This window comes from Anopheles merus, chromosome 3R (genome assembly GCF_017562075.2).
Source record: "Anopheles merus strain MAF chromosome 3R, AmerM5.1, whole genome shotgun sequence".
NCBI classification, from domain to species: Eukaryota; Metazoa; Arthropoda; class Insecta; order Diptera; family Culicidae; genus Anopheles; species Anopheles merus.
The window spans coordinates 25,530,818-25,553,561 of NC_054084.1; the positions used below are offsets into that span (position 1 = coordinate 25,530,818).

The 22,744-nt window shown below is 45.7% G+C and overlaps 2 protein-coding genes across 6 annotated transcripts; one reads left to right on the top strand and one right to left on the bottom strand.

Moving 5' to 3' along the window:
* Positions 1-1,398: 1,398 nt before the first annotated feature.
* Positions 1,399-22,443, bottom strand: LOC121598105 (serine/threonine-protein phosphatase PP2A 65 kDa regulatory subunit). 5 transcript variants are annotated; one of them, XM_041924682.1, is made up of 10 exons: positions 22,021-22,443; positions 20,865-21,512; positions 17,833-18,598; positions 17,471-17,740; positions 3,161-3,227; positions 2,830-3,079; positions 2,607-2,764; positions 2,317-2,534; positions 1,669-1,834; positions 1,399-1,580 (listed from the first exon to the last, which is right to left on the bottom strand). In XM_041924682.1, exons 1-10 carry the CDS (start codon positions 22,111-22,113, stop codon positions 1,502-1,504), a joined length of 2,715 nt encoding a protein of 904 aa, XP_041780616.1. In that variant the 5' UTR covers positions 22,114-22,443; the 3' UTR covers positions 1,399-1,501. The 5 variants fall into 5 exon arrangements, with proteins under 5 accessions (XP_041780616.1, XP_041780615.1, XP_041780614.1 ...); XM_041924681.1 differs by lacking the exons at positions 1,399-1,580; positions 1,669-1,834; positions 2,317-2,534; ... (1 more) ...; positions 2,830-3,079; positions 3,161-3,227 and adding an exon at positions 15,813-17,380 and having other exon boundaries at positions 17,484-17,740; XM_041924680.1 differs by lacking the exons at positions 1,399-1,580; positions 1,669-1,834; positions 2,317-2,534; ... (1 more) ...; positions 2,830-3,079; positions 3,161-3,227 and adding an exon at positions 15,813-17,383 and having other exon boundaries at positions 17,484-17,740.
* Positions 19,470-20,828, top strand: LOC121598110. The gene is made up of 2 exons (XM_041924685.1): positions 19,470-20,175; positions 20,274-20,828. The coding sequence occupies exons 1-2, from the start codon at positions 19,764-19,766 to the stop codon at positions 20,720-20,722; spliced, it is 861 nt and encodes a 286-aa protein (XP_041780619.1). The 5' UTR covers positions 19,470-19,763; the 3' UTR covers positions 20,723-20,828.
* Positions 22,444-22,744: the final 301 nt, after the last annotated feature.

A 22,744-nucleotide genomic window follows, 5' to 3' on the forward strand; every position in this document is an offset into this window, starting at 1 on the left:
ATTTTCTGGTTTGACGCACCGATGCAGCTATGCAGCAGGCGCAAAACCAAGAACCGGGGTAGCTTGCTTTTCCTTGCCGCTGGAAAACCGGCTCCCCTACTGGATTCTGTCCGGGTGGGAAGTGAATGGACCACCGGGCTAACCACCTTCCGCTGTCACTTGCTTTTCTGGAGCGATCGTAAAGGAAAAGCTTTGGAAGGGCCGGCCGAGTCGGGAGCGATCGATGACGATTAATGTTGTTGTTTGGATTGATGTAACGTGTGTGTGTGTTTGCCGGTGTGGTTTAGTAGGACAGTGAAGATGAGGGAAAACTGAAACGTCGATAGAATGCTGCGGTATTTGTGTCACCAGTGACGCAATAAGAAGACATGTGTGCGATTGAAATGTATGACCAGAAGATGATTGTGTCATGGAAAATGCGAGATGGGGAAAAGCTATTTAGAAGTAGGAAAAGTGGGAATATTTACTACAGTAAGTGGGAAAAAGAAATACAGTAAATCATATTTCAACTGAAAAATACACCGGAAACGGTTAGCAAATCTGAGAAACCTTGTACATTGTAGTGTTAGGTCAATCTGATTCAGATTCATGAATCTGAATGAATCTTTAGAATGATTCAATGAATCTGAATCTCGATTGGATAGATTCATGATTCTCGAAATATTCATGAATCTCAAAAGGTTCATGAATCTCAAAAGACTCTTATATCTCGAAGGATTAATGAATCTCAAGGATCAAGAATTCATAAAGATGCATAAATCCCTCGAGATATATGAATTTAATAGATTTATGAATCTTTTACGTTCAAGAATCTTTCGAGATTTATGAACTCATCGATCATCACTGAAGATGTATATGAATGAATCTCAACGAAAGATTCACAAAACCCAACACTAGGATATTGCTAAACATTGTCACTAGCATTTAAAGGACACATGGAGGTTTTGAGTATCAAATGAAATGAAATAATATATTTAAAAAAGCAACACACACCAATACTTTATTAAACTTTACAAAATTAAGTTAATTAGTTAATTTAATTAATTAAAAAAAATGTTATTTTTTAAATACTTCAATTGTAATTTACCTAATATAATCTGAACTAAAAAAACTTAATATGTTAGTACTTGCCCATAGTGCTTTTGACACACGCTATAAAAACTCCTCTTCCTATAAACGCCTGAAGGTATGCAATCACACGTTTTAATTGTGCACGTGGTACTGCTTGCTACTTACTGAACGAATTCAAAAATTAAACATCATCCAAGGCATTTCTTTCGTTTCTACTCCACATTTTCAATAAAAAACAAACTTAAATGAAGATCAACATGCTAGAGGGTTCGATAGAAACGAAAAACCGATGATCTCTTTAAATAAAGTAATCGAAAATCGCATAAATGTTGTTGGAAGAATGTTTGTTTGCTTTACTAAAAAACCATTTTGTACAAAAGGGTAACTTGGAGAAGTCTTAAGCTAATCAAAACAAATATTGGAGCAAATGTTATTCAAATTTCGAGCCAGACAATCCTTTGGAATATGGTGGGGCACCGTTGGTCTGCAGGTAGTAGTCACCTTTGGCACTGGAAAGTGTACGAAAGAAACATAAAAAAAAACGTTACACTCAACTCAGAACGTTGTTGCTAAACGCCAGTGAAACCGTCAACTTACTCAGAGCTGCAATCGATTCCCATGTGTACGATCGGAGCCGCCCGATCGACCTTGCCGTCCTTGAAATCGTCCCACGATTTACATTTGACCGAGTGGAACGACGCCACATTGCTTTCCGCTACACTTTCCGCCCAGAACCACCACGAGCGCCGGTGGCTGCACAGGTCTGTTGTATTAGTGGTAGAAAAAAATGAATGTTAGCAACAATGTAGAGCGATTTAGATGGGAACTACTGCAGCTAAAATGGCAGATCGATAAGCAAATGTAACTACAGCAAAATTTCTATTCTACTACGCTAAAGAAAATGGATGAGAACCTTCGGACGAGTTCTGGCGGAATGCTTTCGCTGTAGGGTAATAAGGGCAGTATGGAAGTTGGATGGATGGGTTTGAAGGCAGGCGGGAATAAAAACCATGCAGTTAATGTGGCATTCGTAGTAAGGAGGCAGGCACAGCAAGGGTAAAAGCAGGACATAATAGTAACAGAAAAAAATAATAAAAAGAACGAAACAGAAACATAAGACAAACATAACATGTACAAACATAAAACAAAAAAAAAACAAAATGGTTAATATGAACGAAGTTCACAAAAAAACGCATGCGTAAAACACACACACACAAAACACATGCTAATCATGGCCACACGTACCATTATCGGTGAGCAGTTTGTAGTTTCGCTTCGGGCAGCCCGGCTGTAGGGTTTTGCCATTGTTCGGCCAAAAGTCGGCCGTGCCCGTGCTGACCGGTGCACCGTACAGCCACGCGTCGGTGTGAATGACGTCCACAAAGTCAGCATCCTTGGAGCTTAGGGCGGTAGCGAAGATGCCCGGATAGAACGGTGGGAAGGCAGGATCGAGGGCCGAAATTCTGTAACAAAATTACACCATAAACATAACATTATTAATTTATCAACTACGTTAGAGCTCCTTAAGGTCATACCTGTTCAGCTTGACTCGCTTTTCCGATTGAGCTATCACAGTGCGCCCAACGTATCCCGCCAGCTGACCACCGAGCGAATGTCCAACGAGGTGCAGTTTGTCCACATTCAGCCCCGCATTGATCATCCGCAGTACGACGGATCCAAGATAACTTCCAAGCTGCGAGCGAGAGATCGAGTTAGACAATGTACTTGGCCCAGAAAAAAGATTGTGCCCACGCTTACCTTCTTGCAGTTGGGGACGGCCTCCAGCAGATAGTTCCCGTCCGCTAGCTGTGCCCAGTCGAGGATGATGATGTTATGGTCACCCCGCTTCAGGTACGCATCGGCAATGACGTGCACACTCTCCACCTCCATTGACTCGATGTAGCCGTGGAAGTACATGACCGTCTTTTTGTTCTTGTCGAACCGGCTGTGCTGCAGGATGTCCTCGGCCTTTTCCAAACTGTACGTCTCATGGTCCTCAAACTTTGGTCTAGATCGGGGGTTTGTTTTGGAGCAAAGCGAAGAGTTAAGAGGACGTTGTTTTTTGATAAATTAAAATCTTAATACATACCCGTAAAATAGCACAAACTTGGCCGTGTCTAGGTGGGCCCGCACCGGCTTCATGCCCACCCATACTCCTGCAAAGAGAGTAAGAGAGTAGAACAGAATGTGAGCAAGAGATCGTTTACAATGGGGCAGCAAACGCAGTATGAGAATTAGAGTGAAGGACGCCTTTAATTGACGCTGATCGAGAGTTGAGCCAATTGGCACAAATGATTTATTTGCCATTGTGCATCATCTCCCAAACGAAAGATCACGTCCAAGTGTATGGAAAGTGTACAAAGGTACCCGAGCTCAACTACTGGCAGAGTTAAACGACAACCAACCATTCAGGCCGTTGATTGACATTTGTTGTGATCATTCATGTGATCAAGCAACCACGGGAAAACATTCCACACCGTCATCGCAACCTGCCAGACACGAACCGATACGACACGCTTGTTTGTGTGATCTTTCTTCCAAGAAACCCACAACCCACGTTAGTACATGGGAGTAGTAAAAAAACAAGCTCCAAGCGCCGAGATTTAATTAGCTGCTGCTGCTCCCTTAGCATCTCGCTAATGGCTACCGGTCAGTCAGGTGACTAATCATCATCAAACCGAAGGTAATCATTACGTTTAGCGGGCGTGTGGGTATGCAAAAAGATCGATCAGAAAGGGGTAATATAGCCTCTCCCCTCCGGTCTTAAGGGTTGACCTCCGCATATCTCCAGTACAAGCGCGGTTTGCGGTTACGCCTTAATTGTAGCCCCGCGGGCGCTCTTCGACTGCCTAATGGGGTCTCTAATCTGTACCCGATCGGACGACGGTCATGACCAAGGCTGGATTTACGTACCGGCCCAGAGACAGCGCGCGAGAGATGTAAAACACGGAAGACACACAGACACACACGCTGCACTTCTGTTGGGACGTGAATGTTGTTTATCACCGTTGGCAGGCAGCGTGCATTACCGCTTATCGTCTACGGCGGGAGAGATACGGATAGCCTTTCGGGGGTTTGGATTGTTGGAGTGGTTAGTTTACTGTTTTTTTTTTTGCTCAAAAAAAGGTGGCGCCTTTTTTGCTCGCTCTTCTTATCTCCCAATGCAATGATAGTGATATTTAGGGGCTCTATAGGGTATATTCATATTGTTATGACACTCCCAAAGATAAGGGAGAGTGCGCGAGCAACCCAATATTTCATCATTTCAGAAAAAGATACGTGTGAGAAAACCTCACGAATGTTCGTATACGGTGTACAACTCGTTTTCTTTCCCGATATTAGAATAATTTGTGTCGGTTATGGAAATAATGCGACTCGTTCAAATGTCCGTTTGCTACTGTATATTCAATTGTCAAGAGTTCATTACATAATTCATTTTGAGTTCATTCTGTTATCCTTATCTATGCCTATGAGTTCATTTCCTATCCTATTTCTAAATTGAGTTCGAATTTCGAATTCGAACTAATAAATTCAAATGATCAATCTCCAACATTCTCTCTAATCTGTACCCGATCGGACGACGGTCATGACCAAGGCTGGATTTACGTACCGGCCCAGAGACAGCGCGCGAGAGATGTAAAACACGGAAGACACACAGACACACACGCTGCACTTCTGTTGGGACGTGAATGTTGTTTATCACCGTTGGCAGGCAGCGTGCATTACCGCTTATCGTCTACGGCGGGAGAGATACGGATAGCCTTTCGGGGGTTTGGATTGTTGGAGTGGTTAGTTAACTGTTTTTTTTTTTGCTCAAAAAAAGGTGGCGCCTTTTTTGCTCGCTCTTCTTATCTCCCAATGCAATGATAGTGATATTTAGGGGCTCTATAGGGTATATTCATATTGTTATGACACTCCCAAAGATAAGGGAGAGTGCGCGAGCAACCCAATATTTCATCATTTCAGAAAAAGATACGTTACGGAGATCCATCTCAAAACTAACTGGAGCTGATTTGGAAACTCAAGCTGCTCAAAATGTGATATTAATCCAAAGAACAGCTCTCTACGTTGTTTTAATTTTGTAACCCAAAAGAAGTCTTCTATTAGACAGGTCTTCTGACCAGAGCCCAACAATTTGGAATTTAAATGGACCTCAGACATCATTCCATTGAAATCTTGAGCTCGAGATCCACAGGTAGTACACGCGTAACGCCAACGTAACGCTGATCTTCAGCTTGTCTTAAGATCCCACCATCGCACCACGGAACTAACGATGCCATCGCTCCAAATCAAGTTCAAGTTTGGCGAACCTGCGCAAAACCCCCGAACTTGATTCGAATTTCGCCGTAGCAGAACCGGTTTCAGGCCCCGTCCGTCTCGATCGACACGTGTGTGGCTGAGGCGACTCGACTAGTGGCGGGCGGCGACGTCCCATCGGAACCCGGAACATCTTGAACCGGGCACCATGAAGAGAAAGTGACAAAACCAGTCATGCCAGACGAATGATGCGAAAGTTGCCCAACCGGGAGAGGCACACACCAAACAGAGCTCGGTGCATGCGATGCACCACCACCACCGTCTACCGTCTTCTTGTGGGAACTTGAGTAAGGTCGGATTTTCAGGTCTGATTGTGTTCCCTTTGAGCGGCAGCAATTAGCAGCAAAGCCATCCATTATTTTTCTTCACTGTTCCGTAGTATGGCGTGCGGGCGCACGATCACACACTGTCGTTAAACTTACTTGGATTTTTTAGACTCTTCATGGTTGAGAGGCGCGTTGCGACGACTCGAGCTGACACTCTCCGCGATGACTTGACTGTTTCACGGGATTGGTACACTTCCTATGCTTTGGCAATGTATTGGATGCTTTTGAAGAGTTTTACACAATTAAATCACACCTGGGTCATCACACACACACACACACACCCCTGGACTAGAACGAACAACGTGGTTCGTAACGTGTCGCTGGGAATGGAGCAGGAAATGAGTCTTATCTCGCGCAACACTTCCCGCTGCTTTCCTGATGGCGTGAGTGGCGAACCCACAGTAGCAAACACAATTTGTTGTCCAACCGACTCGGTACAGGAATTACGATACAATTTAGAACTCACGGCACACGAATGCACGCACACACACACACACACGCCTCTAAAGTGTCTTTATTTTTAGAACCAAATACTATACCACGCTGCTACCCCGCAATAGTAGCGTAGCTTCGGGATTCGTAGGTCCGGATTGAAGGAGGGAGGGTCCAACTTCGCGCTCAATTTGCCAAAGGTCCAAAATGGGATGACCCAAACCGAGCGCACACCGCAGACACACACACACACACGCAATTGCTTAAAAACAGCGCCTGATTTGGCCTTCAAAATACAGTTCAATGTACCGCACACATTCCACGCGACCAACACCGCACTGTGCACGGACCGCGCACGCTTACACTGTTGAGAGGAGAAGGTGGTGGTGGCCGTGGCGCGTCGATTGCGTAACTTTTGCCGAACAACCACAATTGGGCTTTTGGGGGGGGGGGGGGGGGGGGGAGAGGTAAACCGTTGGGAAACGTGAGCCACCGACCGAACGCTGTCTGTCTAAGGGCGTGTGGAACTGGCGAAAGGCGCGTGTGGTGTACACCCGGACGCGAACACACAACCGTCCGATGTGATCGCTCGCAGTGAACTGAACGCAGCACGGCTCGAGCGCGCACACGGCACGGCACGGCGTCGTTGATTCGCGCGTGTATCGGGGCAGGAAAAACTGGAAACCCTTGAGAGTTGGATGTCGCTATTTCCCACCACCCCTTGGCTGGTGCTGGAAGCGAGCAAAAACAAAACACGCGCGCGGGGTTCGATGGATGCGAGAGTGTTTGTCCAGTTGTGTTGAGAAGGGTATCAAACTGACGGAGATTCTACGATCGCGGGTTGTTGTTGTTGTTGTTGTGCTGTGTGTGCGGGGTTGTTGCAGAGGTGGGAGGTACTGTTATGCTGCTAGAACAACCACATTTGCCATTTCACAGCAGTGTTTGTCTTTTGATGAATCAATGGCGGCACCCCTCCGATGTGACCGAGTGGGGGAGCACGGCGTGAGCGCCACGAAGTACTTCAAGGGCCACAGTTTTACGCATCAAATACAACCCCGTGGGGGGAACGTCCAAACGTGGGGGGTGATTGGTCATGTTTAGTTTATGAGAATGCAGTACAGAAGGGATTAAAAAAGCAAATAAATAGATGGAGAGGATTATGTTCGAATGACATTGAGCGCTTCTAATGATCAACATCCCCCATCACGGAATGGGAGTTGTTTTGAGAATAGGAGAAGCGATCGTGTGGAGGCGAGAGAGGTTTGATAAAATAGATGTTTGTTGTGCGTTGATAAACCATAAACTATCAAAATAGAAAATGATTTTTCGAAAAACTGCAGTTTGAGTTGTAGTGTTAGAGTTCAACAATTCGGCAGGGTTAAAAATAGAGTCGATAAAAGTAATAAAATACGTCATAGTCATAGGCTCTTAGGCTTTTAAACTCTTTAAACATGCCATTTTCTAATTAATAATTAACTTCAAAGACAATTAACTTCTTGAGATGGAGTGATGGAGGAGCAACGCTTAAAGTTATCTTTAAATTATATTGTTTATCAAAATCATTTCCGTAACTATTCATTCTTTACACCTGCAATTGTAGTAAATGTGTAGTTATTGGCTCCATGAGGCCTAAGAAGAGCTCACATTTTGATAACAGAAAATGTTTATATAGTCCATCAAAAAGAGTATCTTTACAGTCTCAAGAGAAACCCAGGAAGTCGACACCCATTGAAAGTTAATCAGTTCGATATACCACACCAGGGGTCGGCTAACTCCGGCCCACGAGCTAAAAATATCTGGCCCCTGAGATCATTTTATCGCATAGGGCAATTGGATCCAACACAGTGGAACGGAAAAAGAATATGTTTATTAAAGTGAATAAGTTTTGTGACTCAACAGGACATTTATGAATCGTATTGATTTTTACGCACGATTTCATGGATTCATTGTTTATTTGTTTATTTGTTTATTTGTAAATGTTAAGTGATTGGCCATCATTGGCCTTATCACTGATCTTATAAACTAAACTTATAATAACATAAAGCATCACGGTACAATGTAACATCAGCACAAAATAAATAACACAGAGTATCACAGCAAGAAAAACAGGTTAACTTAGGGAATTCCAGTCAAAAGAGTCATAATGTGCATTAAATCTAAAAGCCATCGCAGTCAAAGGTTCATTATCGCTATATGCACGTCTAGTTTGGTCAACTCTTAGTAGCCTAAAGTTTCTTAAAATACGAGCAGGTACGTGGAAATTAACTCTAGCTAAAAGCTAGAGCTTGTCATTCATTTCAGCTCTAAGTTTACATCTTAGGTTCTGATTGATTTGGTATCTAAAACGAATTTCTAGTGATGTACAATTGTTTAGGCAAATGTTTTACTCCAATACAAACAATATTCAATTCCTGAGTTATACTACGTCCTGAGTTGTAGATGTATCGATGTTGTTTGCTTAAAAACATGCTTTCAGCTCTTCTTGTTGGATAAATAGCTAAAGACTAAACAAAGAGGACATCACGAGAAATTGGTGCATTTTTTATCGTTGAAAATGCTATCCCCATAAAAAGGTAGAACATGTCTCAATGGTTTAAGATTAATATTAACTACGATTAATACATCTATTCCATCAGGCCCTGTACTTGACAGTTTGCCGACCCCTGTACTGCACGATCACCTTCTTCAATATCAGTCCAATACCAATGGTCGATAGTAGCCATACAAAACTAATAAAAAAAAACAGCATACATCAGCACCGACCATCGACATATTACCCAAGACTCACGGGCTGCCGGATTTGATTTGTACACCTTGCATGTTTAGTCACTTTCATCCTCTCTCTCTCTCTCTCTCTCTCTCTCTCTTTCTCTCTCTATCTCTCCCTCTCTCTCTCTCTCTCTTCCTCAGTTCCTCTACCTCCAAGAAACGCACCCTGTGTGTGTGTTCAGGAACTCGTTACGCAGGAAAGCCGTTGGAAGTTGTTCCAAAAGGCAGCACACAAGCTACCTACGCCGTCGTCTTGTCGTCAGAAAATTGATTGCACTCCCGACGACGTCATTACTAGCCATGCTTGCCCACGACGACGACGACGAACATCTACTCATCAAGCACATTCAATTTATGACCGTAGAAAGCTCACTGCACCAAACCCGCTGGACAGCCGATGGACGGATGGCAATCACTATGGGGGCTTTTACACGTTCAATCTAAGGTGCATGATTGCCGGTGCGTTTAACATCCCTCATTGATCCAACGGAAAGGAGGAGTGTACAACAACTGCACTTTTCACCATCAATACACGGACGTCACGCTGACCTTGTCACCTTGCGTGCAATCGGGTGTCGGGGCCCATACCCAGCCCAGCCCCCGCGGTATTGGTGTCATTTTGCATTGGCTGGTGGTATCGTTTTTCTAAGCTTCCTGCTCCCAGGAGCGGGAGTATAGCAAGTGCCGTCCGTATCTATTACAGGAAAGAATCTAACTACACCTCGTGTACTCGTGGTTGTGTCTCCCTCAACCTTCGGTCGGTACAGGCGATTGGTTGGAATGAATTATTCAAATGCGTTGCTCGCTGGTGGCATTTTGCCGTTTCGTGGCTAGTTTGCTAGAACGATCAAATCGACAGTTTTATTGAGGAGCTCGTTTATGTCATCCCGTGTATGCGCGTACTGAGCAGGTAAGTCCGTGGAATCGATGATACGTTGAAGTTCTTGAAAATGCAATGACTTGCATTACAAATTAAACCTTGAAAACATAGGTAGATATGAGCTAGCGGTGCTTCTAACAACCAGAACGAAGATTTCCTTTTAAAATGTTACGATTTCTGCAACACTCGCCAAGGAACAACCATTCCGGCCATCATTAGCGGTCGTTGCAAGTCCCCGGCACCATTCACGAGCCGTTGAGTGACATTCCTTCCCTCTATGTAAGGCACGCCGGTCCCTTCCTTCTCGTGTCATGTCCATACGACATGACCGAAAAGGGGTGGGGTGGCAAAAGCACAAATCACTTTCAAAGTTTGTCCACCACCACGGGGCCTGATAGTGAGCAAGATCCGTTCTTTGGCAGTAGACCCAGAAGCTTCCTCCGCCAGGTACGTTCGGCACGAAAACGGCCATGGTCAAACCGGGTTGACCAACCGCACCAACTGCATCGTGGTAATAAAAACCGGCCACCGGATCCGTTCGCCAAAAGCCATGCAGACGGGTGGAGCGGCCCCGTCTCCATGTTGCTCGTTACGAGCTGTACCCCCGATGGATGCATTACTTCTTTTGACCAAGCATTTTGGTTCGACGGTTTACGACGGCTCCCTGGTCTGATTGGGTGCTTACCAATGCTAACAACAGGCCGAACTTTCGCGGCTAGTTCTGTAGCTGAAATCTACCACCTTCCAGCCCACTCCTCTGTACGCTGTGCATGGTAGGAGTGCAGAGTGCAAGAACGAGTTGCATATTTTGTTGTAGCTTCAACCATGAACGGGAGGAGAGACAGAGAGGCTGGTGTGTGTACGGTAGAGCAAATGAAGAAAAAACTACAGTACGGTGTGCATGGCATGTTGCAACGAACGGTTTTCGAACATACCGCGTAACACACACGCCCCCGAGGAAGTGATTGAACGAATTGATGGTTTTGTTGTGAAAAAATGGTTGTCCATGAGAAAATTTCTTATTTGAAGGGTATATTGTTTAAGTAATAGCATTTCATGGTTACTTGAAGGTAGTTGATTTTTTTGGATAAATATTTGAGCTTTCAAAAGCAATAGCTTCTAGTTTTTATTTATTAATAAGTATTGAAGCCTGACAAGATATAAAATTCTACAATTATTCTAGTCTGTATGCTGCCTGGAGACAAATTTAATGGAAATTGGAGCATAAAATCAATTGGAACTGTCATTGCATTGATCCAGCTGTATAAGCAATACGTCAGGTGCATTGCGATTCAAACAACACGATCGCGTCGGCTTGAGATCGAGCCTCAAATGATAATCTGAACTTTTTCTCCGTCAGATTCTCCAATTAGTCATAATTCACAAGAAAATAAGCATTAATATTTATACTGGACTAACCCTGTTCACACCGATTTTGATCAACGTCTCTATCTCATCGTGTGAGAGTCTAGGTCGAGAAAAATACATATTTGACAGTGGCCCAAACAACACACTGATTTCATGTCAATGTCACGTCATCCAAACACTTATCTTTGCCTCTTTGCATAGACATTTGCTGTTGTGTGCAGTTGTGTGGAGGTTTATTTCCCGAATCATACGGGGGAGTACACACAAGCATTAATTGACAATGGTCAACCCCTCCTCCGGGCAGGGTTAATCCGAGAACGATGTAAACAATCCATCCACTGCAACACAACTGGTTTATTAGTAATTCAGCTTGCCGAATTGAGCTGTCGTATTTGTCTTCGGATCGACTGTGTTTCGGGGTGATATGTGTACACGAAACGAAGTTCCAAAACCAATCGCGTGTGGTACATTCAGTGCCTTAATGCACAATCATCATTCATTCCACTTGGGGGTTTGATTTACGTCAGCGATGCCGCCCCAACATCACCGAATCGTTTCGCCTTAAATCACGTAAATCACGCTGTTCTTGATCGTCGCCGCCATAAATCACACTTTTCTTCTTTACGCACGATTATAATTTCACACCAATGGTTTTGTATCGCGTCTTTTAAATTGTCACACTGAATTCCACTGCCCCGCAATCACTACTAGAGACCGATAATTGCAGGCGCAAACTTCCGCTCGAGAAGCGGCAAACACTTTGCTGAATGACTGTTTGTACCGAGGACGCGTGGACAGCACAGTGTGTGCCAGCGTATGGGCAAATTATGCAAATGTGATTCACACAAACCACTTGTATTGCAGTACACTTGGCAAGCGCTTCGGATGCCGAGAGCAAGCGCAAACCGCACACAAACACACAAACACACAAAAAACACTTCCGATGCACTGCGCGTTTATAAACCGAGCAGAGTGAAGTGCAACGATCAACTAAAATGAAACGATCGGTTGCAAGTTGAAACCATAACAACTGCACCCGATGCACGAGTGCAGCGTTTGATCGATCGGGCTATTTTTTTATCTTTGCATTTGATCGATTCAATGGTCATTCATCGATTCTTTGATTTCTATCTAGCCGTTGCACTTGTTCATTTGGTTTTGGGATCAACTTGGGTTTAACAGCAGATGTTAGTGACACAATCGTTGGATAAAATATTATAATGGAGTGGATAGTTCCAAACACTGCCAGAGGAGCGGTAAAAGCGGCCAAAGGCGTTGGCAGCAGTGCGTGGTAAACACGTGACAAAACGATTCCCCTACACGTGGTGTAACAAAATGTTGATGTTATGGAGAGGTTGTATAAAAAATCATAGCTTTTAAAACTAAGATAAAAGGTTTCTAGTGTACTAAATGTACAATTGTAGCCGACACCTGGTCTTATCTGTATCATTTCGATAAAAGTTAAATTAAATTAAATATGTTAATATATAGTTGTATCCTCAAACATACACAATTTTTGGTGACAGTTGTCATCGTTTCCACACGGCATGTTGAAAAAATTGATCGTTTTAAAACTATTTTACAATTACACGAAAGCCCATTTGGGGCCAAATTCGGACGATGCTAAATAGTTCATTAAGATAAAATGCTGTCCAAGATTTAATTGGACATTTAATTGGAATTGGAAAATTCTTGAGCGATTATCATTAAAGGGAGGGTGGTGAGGGTATAGAGACGGTTGAGGTTTAAAGAGAATGATAATAGGAATAATTTAAAACATGTTGAAAGCCGACACAGCACTACGAATGAAAAGAGTATCAGACGAACGTTTGAAATTGACCTTGATAGCTTCCAAATTCAAGACCTTTGGATTTTGAGATTTAATAGGAAAACTGATACTGACGATGATGAAGAAGAACTTGTTTGCTTTAAAAGCAGTTTATGTTGCATCTCTAAAACTGCTTTAAAATAACTTTAATTCAATTTCATTATAGAGGAACATTTCCTTAACTTCACTATCAAACAGCTGTTGGTTTTAGTAAAGAAAATAGCTCCAAAAAGTTACCATGTTCACAGATAAGCTCACTTTGCCCACCCAAATTCTACTCACCGACCGCTATCACCAGTCCCGAAACAACCACCAGCACCTTGTTCATCTTATGTCCGCGTCCGCTCACAACACACGTTCGCACTGCGACTGGTCGCGCAAAATTGGCGGATCACTGCCGTCCGGCATTCGCCAATACGACCGTGATGATGATGATGATGATGATGATGATTTGCCGGTGATTTCGCCGCTTATCAGTACACCACACCAAACATTGGTAACCATACTAGCGTCCAACAAATACACACCAAACGGAGCACAACACAATTCACCCGGGCCAGATGTTATGCACGAATGAATTATGCGGACTGAAAGCACACGATCGAACTTTGATCCCGCAAAGCGATCTCGTCTCGCGTATACAGATGAAGATCTTCGCAGGGGGTTTGGTGAACGCGCGAAGAGGTTTAAAATTAGAGAAACTATCACCTACACACAAACACCAACATATGTATAACATAGGGCCAAGAGCACTCAGCACTCTCACCACGAAAATGAGAACATTGCTGCACGCCCGTCAGCTGACCGGTCCCGCGGATGGATATATCTCGTTCCGCGCGAGCATAACCAACACAGGCGAAGATCGTGTTCGCGCGGCTGATATAGGAATTTTATCTTTCCAAGGGTAGTGTAAAATGCACGTTTGGCAGCGATGACGCATACGTCAGTGCCGGCAGTGCCGAAAACGTCTTCGCACATCCGTTGAGCTCCACGGATTTGAAGCGTTAATCGTGGCTTGTAAGCTTGTGCCACCACAGGGTGTATGTTTTAAGGAAGGCTGCCGGCCGAGGTGGTGGCACAAGGATTAGCGATTAATCGAAGATTTGGGAGTTTGTGGTGGTGATGGTCGGCTTTTGTTTTTGTTGGATATGATTTTGTTTTGTTTGGTTTATTTTATAATAAGTTCCATTAACGCCGACGTTGCGGGTCGTGGATCGCAATTGTCAGTCTAAATGTACACAGTATACACACACACAGTATACAATGCACAGTCCCAGCTTCGACCATTGCGAGCGGCACCTTGAGGAGAAATTGGTGAAAATTCATAAGGCTGTAGCAGGACCTGCTGCTGACAGCCCTAATACACTAACATCAATCGCACGATGTACTAGGTTAGATGAATGTCGAATCTAATGTCGAATCTTGGTGGAATTCTTAGTGTTGAATCGTTCCATGCAAATATGGTGCACGCTGAAGACAGAATCCATCACCACAACACAGAAACAATAGCGAAAGTGCAGGATGTTCGACTGTGGATTTGATAACTGACATTTGAGGCAACTTTGAAAGGATAAGGATTTTCTGTGACATCACTATTACAGGAGACTGTTGGGTCTATCATTTATCAACTATCAGACTAACATTAATCAACCAGTTGCTACGAACCATTTCGGCTCTGATGCTAGTTTCGTGTTCATAAAACGACCCTTGGTACAGTCGGCAACTCGAACGACTCAATAACATGCCCGTCATAGGTTCAAGCCTAGAATGGACCGTCCCCCCGTAGCAAGGATTGACTATCCGGCTACGTGGTAATAAATTAAGTCTCGAAAGCCTGTATAAACCGACATGCCCGCGTAGGACGTTACGCCAAAAAATAGTAGTAAAACAGCCAAGAAGGAGTTACGTTTTTGGGATGCTCGAAAAGATATTGCAATAACGGGTAAACCAATCAGCTTATGTTCAATGAAAACATTTGAAGAAAAACGTAATTGGATGGTAAAAATGAAATGTGGAAAGGAAAATAGTCTGTACATCAAAATCACGATTCTAATGCTAAGATTAATTTACTAAAACTACTCCTACTCACCGATCGCTACCACCAGTCCCACCAAAAGAACCACCAGCAGCACCTTCTTCTTGCTGCATGTTTTCTTCGCACGTTCGTACTGCGGTTGATCCGGCGCCCCGTATTGGTTTGATGATTTTTCTGGTATCAGCATACCAAACGATGTCTTCCCCGGATCCATAAGTGAGCAAGTCGAATAAGTAACCACTAAATAGAACAGCGGTCACACATCCAGTTCAATACACTAGTGGGTTATGTGATCGGATTAAAGCACTCTGATTGAAGATTAATCACGTAAAATGATGTTGTCTCGCGTGTACGGAAGATTTTTGTAGTTTGGCGATCGCGCGAAGAGGTATAAAACTGATCTAACAATCACAACACGCATAAACGAGTTAAACACCACTATTCAGCACGAAACCCAGAACATCCCGCTCCACCAGTTTTTAAACAGCGAATGGATATGGTTAACCACGACCGTAACATAACAATCGCAAGGACAAATCTTGTTCGCTACTGATAGCAATTTTATCTTTCGCCGGATACGTCAGTGCCACGCCAGTTCCTAAAACACCTTTTCCTTCCGTGAAGCTACGCGGATTTGAAGTGTTAATCGCAACGGTGTAATCTGGTAAATTAGAAATTATATTTTTACGAAGCTACTTAGGTTTCACGATTAAACGAGATGATTCAAGGACTGGAAGTACTGTTACATTTCGGCTTTGTTCATTAATATTTTGTTTCATTGGAGCGTATTTTTTTGATTGGTTTATGTTTTATTTCTATTTCTCATTCCTTCAACGACGGCATTGTGGGTCGTGGGTTTCATATGTAATTTTCTCCCGTTTCGATTTTGCTCTTAAACGTTAATTTGCCAAACGATCGCGCAATTCATGTAGCTTGTGTTTTGTTTTCCTTCCGTAATATATATAGTGTTTATATTTATTTATATGTATATAGAATAAACTTAGGCGTTAGAAGAAGAAACAATTAGACGTTAATCGGTTGAAAGAAACGATCCTACGTTGACACCTTTTCAGCCGCATAGATTATACACATAATCGCAGATCGTTAGTTAATTTCGCACACAGTTTTCCCGTACATTCGCTCTTCCACACACACACACACGAGAAAGCGCTTGGCACTTTCTCACTCTCTTCTGAGCTTTGCGAAAATTGTATAAAGCAAAAAAGCAAGAGGAAAACATAGATTTTAAGATCTTTCGCTTCATAACAGCCCGCAGGGCTAGAGCCTGAAATTTCAGCGGCGGTTTTTGAAAGGAAAATTAAGCTTTGCGTGCTTCTCGACACGGCAAAACTAAGGATGATTGCGTGGGCGGGGAAGCGACGTGTGAAAAATCTGCTCAGCAATCAGCGAATGGTTCACCTGCGTGAGAAAGTGCGCGCTGGACGCCCGTCGGGTGGAAATCGTTTACAGAAAGGACACCGAAATACAGGAATTTAAGTTTCTCAGAACAATGAAAAATATTACATATTTATAAAAAAAATACAGAGAATGTGTTGATGTATGTGAATGTGGTGTGAGAGAGTGAATTTTAGTTTCTGTTTGTGTCTGTGTGCCTATTGTGTGTACAGTAGTATAATCCCTTGTCTTGTGTTGAATAAAGATCTCCCATTGCCCTCAGTAATGTGTAATCGCGGCCCCAACATGTTTCTCCTTCTCCGCCCCTATACGCCGCGTGGCGTGGGCTGGAGTGGGGCCGTATTTTCAATTAACTTGTGTTTTGCTTGCCCATCTGCGCCTCCACCTAGGTCTAGAGAGTAAGTGATACCGGCGGCAAACGGAAAAGCGCAGCAAGAAAATGCTACTAACAACAACACTAGCCTCTCCTTCCCTCTCAGTTAATTATTTGTTCTGTTATTCGTTATTTTAACCGCTTCCACACACACATACACTCACCCAAGCATGAGCTTGCGCGCACACACACGATTCGGCAGGACATTATGTCCTACCCCTTTCTGTTAAGTAGTTAATTGTGTTTCTTGCAAACGGACAAAAGAAGGTGATTTGCGCGAGCCACATCCAACCGTCAAACGCACCCACCGAAACGGTATGTGTGCATGTGTGGATGCATCTCAACCACTTTAGGAGGGGAAGGGTCGGGAGGGATGTTTCTTTTGTGAGTGTTTCCTGCACTGCGGCGTATTAATAGTTACCAAAAACTGCGACATAAATCGTTCCTCCATTAACCTACAAATTTCTCGTACAACAATTAAGATGTTGATCCTGTTGTCCTGTTGTTCTGCACGGTTGCGCTGCACTCACCCCCATGATCATCGTGTCTCGACGCTTTATTTAGGCTGCTATAGTGAAAATAGAAAACACCATTCATTAGACCACGCCCGCGAATTAATCGACAACACGTCCCGCGCCCACGCCATTGTACCCACCGGCACTGCTCACCATCGCTTCCGAGGCAAAGTATTTCACGTCCACGTCCGTGTCGGTGTTGAGCTTCTCCAGGATCGGCTTCACGTGCTCGTCGATGGCAGCCTGGTCGAGGAATGGCGACAGTTTCTGCAGCGTTTTCGCCACGTTGAAGCGCACGTTCGCCACCGGATCGGTCGATAATACTTTGATGGTCGGCAGGAACAGCCGCTCGATGATGTCGGCACCGCAAACGTCGGCCAGTGCGTTGATGCAGAACAGGCAGGTCATTCCTGGGAACGATCGGATCGAACAAATGGTTTAAAATTTCAATGCTCTTTGCTCCATCCCGTGTACCCAAACCGCATCGACAGCGAATACTTACGGTGCAAATAGTTGCTGTTTTTGTACATCACCAAAATCTGGTTGATAATGTTCGTTTCCGCCCACTGGGTGCCGAACGTTTGCACGATCTTCTTCATGTTGAGCGTGGCCGCCTCGCGGATCGCGTACACGTGATCGTTCAGCCAGTTGAAGCACAGGTCGCGCAGCTTCTGGTTGAAGAACTCCTGCCCGAGCTGCCCGGCCAGCAGCGGCATGTACTCGATGATGGCGAGCCGGACGCGCCACTTGCTGTCCTCCGCCAGCTCGACGATCGCCGGCAGCAGCGACTGGGACAGCTGCTGGATGCCGATCACGTCGTTGATGCAGTCCAGCGTCGAGATGATGTTCAGCCGCACCTCGGGCCACTCGTCCTTCAGCTGGATCAGGAACAGCGGCAGCAGATGCTCGATCGTGTTGTTGCGGCCGACGATCGGGCTCAGCCCCATGATGACCGAGGCGAGCGCCGACTTGACGTGCTGGTTCGAGTCGGCCACCAGCTCCTTCACGCACGGCAGGATCGACGTCATGATGATCTGCTCCTGGCAGGCTTTGTCCAGGTTGGCGCAGAACTCGGTCACCTTGGCCGAGGCGGAGGCGCGCACCTCCGCCTCGCTATCCTTCAGCAGGAACTGGAAGGCCGACACGAGATCGTTCTTGGTGATCTCCTGCCCGACCGCTTTCTGTAGATCGGTCAGCTTTTCCGACACCATGTACCGGACGCGCCAGGAGTTGTCGTTGACGCACTGGCGCAGCGTTGGCATGACATTCTGAGGGTTGGGATTGGGAAGTAGAACAAAAGCAAACATTGGAGGTAAGTATGGAGGAGCTTGAGGTACATATTGCGAACGAGAAACAATAAAAAAACGATCTTTTATTGCGCACGGGACTATCCACGATCACTTCGATTGTACTACACCGTGGGAAAAAAAAGGTGAGACTGTTGTGTGTGAAAATGAAATGAAATGAAATTAACGCACAGATCACACGCAGTTGCGTAGATTATTAACCATGCAAAATGCCGAAGATGAGTCAGCAACAAAACAAGTCAAATAAATTGTTCAGTTAAGACTCCGACGAATTGCATCATATCAAGTCTCTCAGATCAATTACTCTGTATTTATATCACTGATATATTAATATTTCTAATTTGCATATGGAAGTTAACACATTATTCAAACAAAAAGACAAAGATGAAGTTGGCGTCCAACTGTTGTTTCAAGCATAAATTAATATGGGAAATATTAAATTACAATATTCCGATGTCCATCCAATGCGATGCATCCGGACAAACCTGTTTTGGCGAAGACTAATTGTCTCTTTGCTCGGTATAAAATCAAAACATTCATTTTATGCGCGATCAATGAACATTGACGGCGACAATTTCAAGGCCGTCAAGGGGGATCAATGTTGTAGCTACCCAAAAAACCCACACCAGGTAGACCGACCGACCCCGCGGGCAGGAAGTACATTATTAAAACATTTATGTTAGAGGCAAAAACGTTCACCGTCTCCCGTCACTGGGAATCCCTCTCCTCAAAGAACGAGTTTTAATCTTCTCCCATCTTCTCAAACGCACTGTGTTCCCGGTGCGGGCCTTTTGTTTTGCCAATGCTGACAAAAAGAGAGAGCAACGTTGAACGTTCGCATATTTCACTACCGTACGGCTGGCCGAACGGTTCAAGCGCTATTGCCTGGATCGTGCGTCCGCCCGACTTGCTGTTTGTTTTACCGATAACCTTCCGTGATCGGTACATCACGCAACCTAAACTCAACTGAAGGAGCTGGAGCGATAAGAAGGAGTGCAGCTTAGCCGCGTTCGGTGAAGAAGCATAAACGAAGCGAAAAAATCATAGTTGCTCCATTAAGTGTCGTTAAAACGAATCGGTTGGTGGTTAGTTCTTGTTCAACCATCGTGGCAAACGGTCGTCCCCAATGATGAGACAGTGTAGTGTAACGTCTCGTGTGTGTACGGTGCTGCTTTGCCTTGCGGTGATCGGTGTCGCCGAGGGTGGCTTCTTGGACTGGTTCCGCAGCAACAAAAACAAGGGCCACGATGTGTGCCGCGTGGAGTTCGAGGTGCTCGACCCGCAAGGTTTGCGCCTGTGGACGGCACAAAAGCCACAGATGAAAGGTTTCGGCGTGGAGCTGTTCATCAATCCGGTGCACGGCCGTAAGCAGCAACCGTGCAACGTGTGCCGCAATACGACGGAAATCACGCACGGCAAGTTCTTTCTGCGGGATGAAAGCGTGATCGTCAAGAGCGGGGACATACTGGAGTACGTGATCATTACCGACAATGGCAAAACGGTGCAGCGCCACAAGCCCAGGAAACTGATTGTGGACGGTAAGTGAGGTGTTGCGGTGGTGGTGTTTGTTCATGCAAGGACGTTTGTTGCAACAGAAAAAAAGCGTTAATTGCGCGTTCATTTTCTACACCCCCAGATTTCCTCATTAAACCGAAAGGAAGATGTGCCTGTCCGCCCGGTACGGTAACGCCTGCCACGCCGACCCAAACCGCCCAGCAGGTGTACGAAGAGCCGACGGCCGAAATTGCTCTGCTAGAGCGCATTCTCGAGCGAGTGTCGAAAAAGTGTGCCGAGGGCACGATGTCCAGCTATTTGTTCCTGCAGACGGATCGCGTCGATGGTCCGGCGAACGATTTGAAGAAGATCGTGCTGGATTACTTCCAACAGAGGGACGCACTGAAGCCGCTGGCAGGGTCGATCCTGTCCGCGGAGGACGGCTCGGACGGTATCGTGTTCCGGGTGGCTAACATTATTGATAAGCTGAAAATTTTGGAACTTGCCCGGCAAGAGAACGACATACTAGACTACGACAAGCTAACCGCCATCGGTGACATGGACATTCGGGCTTCATTCGATGATGAGTGAGATTGCGCAAAAATAACGCTTTTGTTTAACAACTAATGAAGCGGCGGACAGTATAATTGTAAATGTAAAAACTGAATAAAAGCAACGCAAAACCTTCACACTAAAATGCACTGTTAAAGCTGTGTTAATGCCTGGTACTTACCAGTTCCACCTCGTCCTGTGGCAGCAGCTGGGCAATGCTGACGCACGCCTCGACCGCGAGCAGCCGCACGGAGTCCTGCTCGTCCTGGGCCATCTGTACGAAGGTGGGGATCAGGTCCGACTTGAGATACTCCAGCTCGACCACCTTGGCGAACTCGCCGAGCTTGCCGGCCGCGGCACGGCGCACCATGGGCGTCTCGTCCTGGCAGAGCGTGCGGAAGTTGATACGCAGCTCCGACTTGACCGCGGCCGACACCCGCGGATAGCACACGGAGAACAGGCCGCAGGCGGACGTGCGCGATGTGAACCAGTCGCCCGACACCAGACGCTGCAGCGTCGGTACCAGGTGCACCTCCAGATCCTGGGCGCTGTGCTGGCCGGCCACGGTACGGAGCGACTCGACCGCCTTCTCGCGCACCACCGTCTCCTCGACCGTGGCGAGCGATTCGAGCGGCGGGATCAGATACATCGCGTACTCGGGTCCGCCGACCAGCGGGATAAAGTTGCCGAGCTGCTCGGCCAGTGCCAGCAGCACCTCATCCTCGTCGTAGATGGACTCGGTCAGGAACGGGATCAGCTCGTTGCGCGTCCGCTCTTCGCCGAGAGCTAGGGCAATCGTCGATAGCTTCTTGATCGAGTTTAGGCGGAGCTAAAAATAAAAGCACCAAAAGCGGGAACGCAAACGGATGAAAAATGTAGTAGAGTTGTAAACGAATCAACAAATCAATAAATGGGTTGCTCCCTGTCGTGCGTCTGAGTCCTCTCCCCTCCTCCATCGCATCGGAAGGTTATTTTTTGCGTAATCCGCGCGTAACGCACATTGCGTCGGAAGGCGAAGAAAGCACGTCATGCGTTGTGGCCCTCCCCCTGTCAATAACATTCCCATGGACCGCGGTCGGATCCTTGATCCGAAATCAATCGCACTGCCGCCGCTTTCGCTTCCCGGTGCGTACTCTTTGGGCGGATGCCAACACACTCTCGCACACGGAACATATACGGGGCAAATCCACCACCACCACCGCCAACCTCATCCGAAAGCGATGGGGTTGCAGCAGAATGTGAAGGCAGACAGCAGGCAGGAGAGGGACAAGGTCAGAACGGAAGCACTTCCGCTGCTCGCCCGAGACTTGCACGCGGGCCAGTCACGACGAACTTACCTGAATATCTTCATTTTTCAGCTCATCGATCAAAACAGCAATCGGATAGAGTGAATCATCCGCAGCTTTATCACCGCTCGCACTGGCAGCCATGTTTTATTCCTCCTCGGGGTGTTCTGTCTTCTCCTTCACCGTCGCGTATCTGTGTGTGCGGTGGAGCGGGATGGGAAGGTGCACTGCGTTGGTGCTCCGAACGTGTCCGCGAGCGAAGTGTTGAAAATCCGGTTCCGGATGCTGTTGCTTTGCGCAAAACTTTACGTAAACTGTGCGTCTTTCTTCGTGATACGCCGTGTCACGCTTCACACTACCCTATCGATTGTGGGGTTCAGTCGTTCGCACGCACCAACTTTTGTGACGAGAAAAGCGAGCAATGCTTCTCCTCCGTTTTTCTCAAGCCGATTTCCAGGTATGTAAAATGTCACTTTGAACCAACGAGCTCACGCACACTACTGCAAGCAGAGGAGCGTGTGTTTATGGTGTGCGGTTGAAAACTGTCAGCGCGGTGACAGTGTGTCTGTTGCTAGCGCTTTGCGCGAGAGAGCAAATAATTGCGCTGCTCTTTTTGCTCTGATTGGACATATCGGCATCGATTATTGACAGAAGTCGCCTGTCTGTTCAGTGTGGCCAGATTATTTAGGCGCTTTTCGATAGGATACCTAAATTTTAATTGCAGTTTTCAGTATTAGTTCAGATTTGGTCAGTAGTTTTTGGGGTAAAAGTAAGG

What these genes read in the sequence shown, in the direction of transcription:
- LOC121598110 (XM_041924685.1), top strand. Translation starts at nt 19,764, where the DNA reads ATGATGAGACAGTGTAGTGTAACGTCTCGTGTGTGTACGGTGCTGCTT. An exon ending in CAGGAAACTGATTGTGGACG is followed by an intron (nt 20,176 to 20,273) that starts GTAAGTGAGGTG and finishes CTACACCCCCAG; the next exon opens with ATTTCCTCATTAAACCGAAA.
- LOC121598105 (XM_041924682.1), bottom strand. Translation starts at nt 22,113, where the DNA reads ATGGCTGCCAGTGCGAGCGGTGATAAAGCTGCGGATGATTCACTCTAT. An exon ending in AAACAGCAACTATTTGCACC is followed by an intron (nt 17,741 to 17,832) that starts GTAAGTATTCGC and finishes GATCGTTCCCAG; the next exon opens with GAATGACCTGCCTGTTCTGC. An exon ending in AGCGATGGTGAGCAGTGCCG is followed by an intron (nt 3,228 to 17,470) that starts GTGGGTACAATG and finishes CTCTCTTTGCAG; the next exon opens with GAGTATGGGTGGGCATGAAG.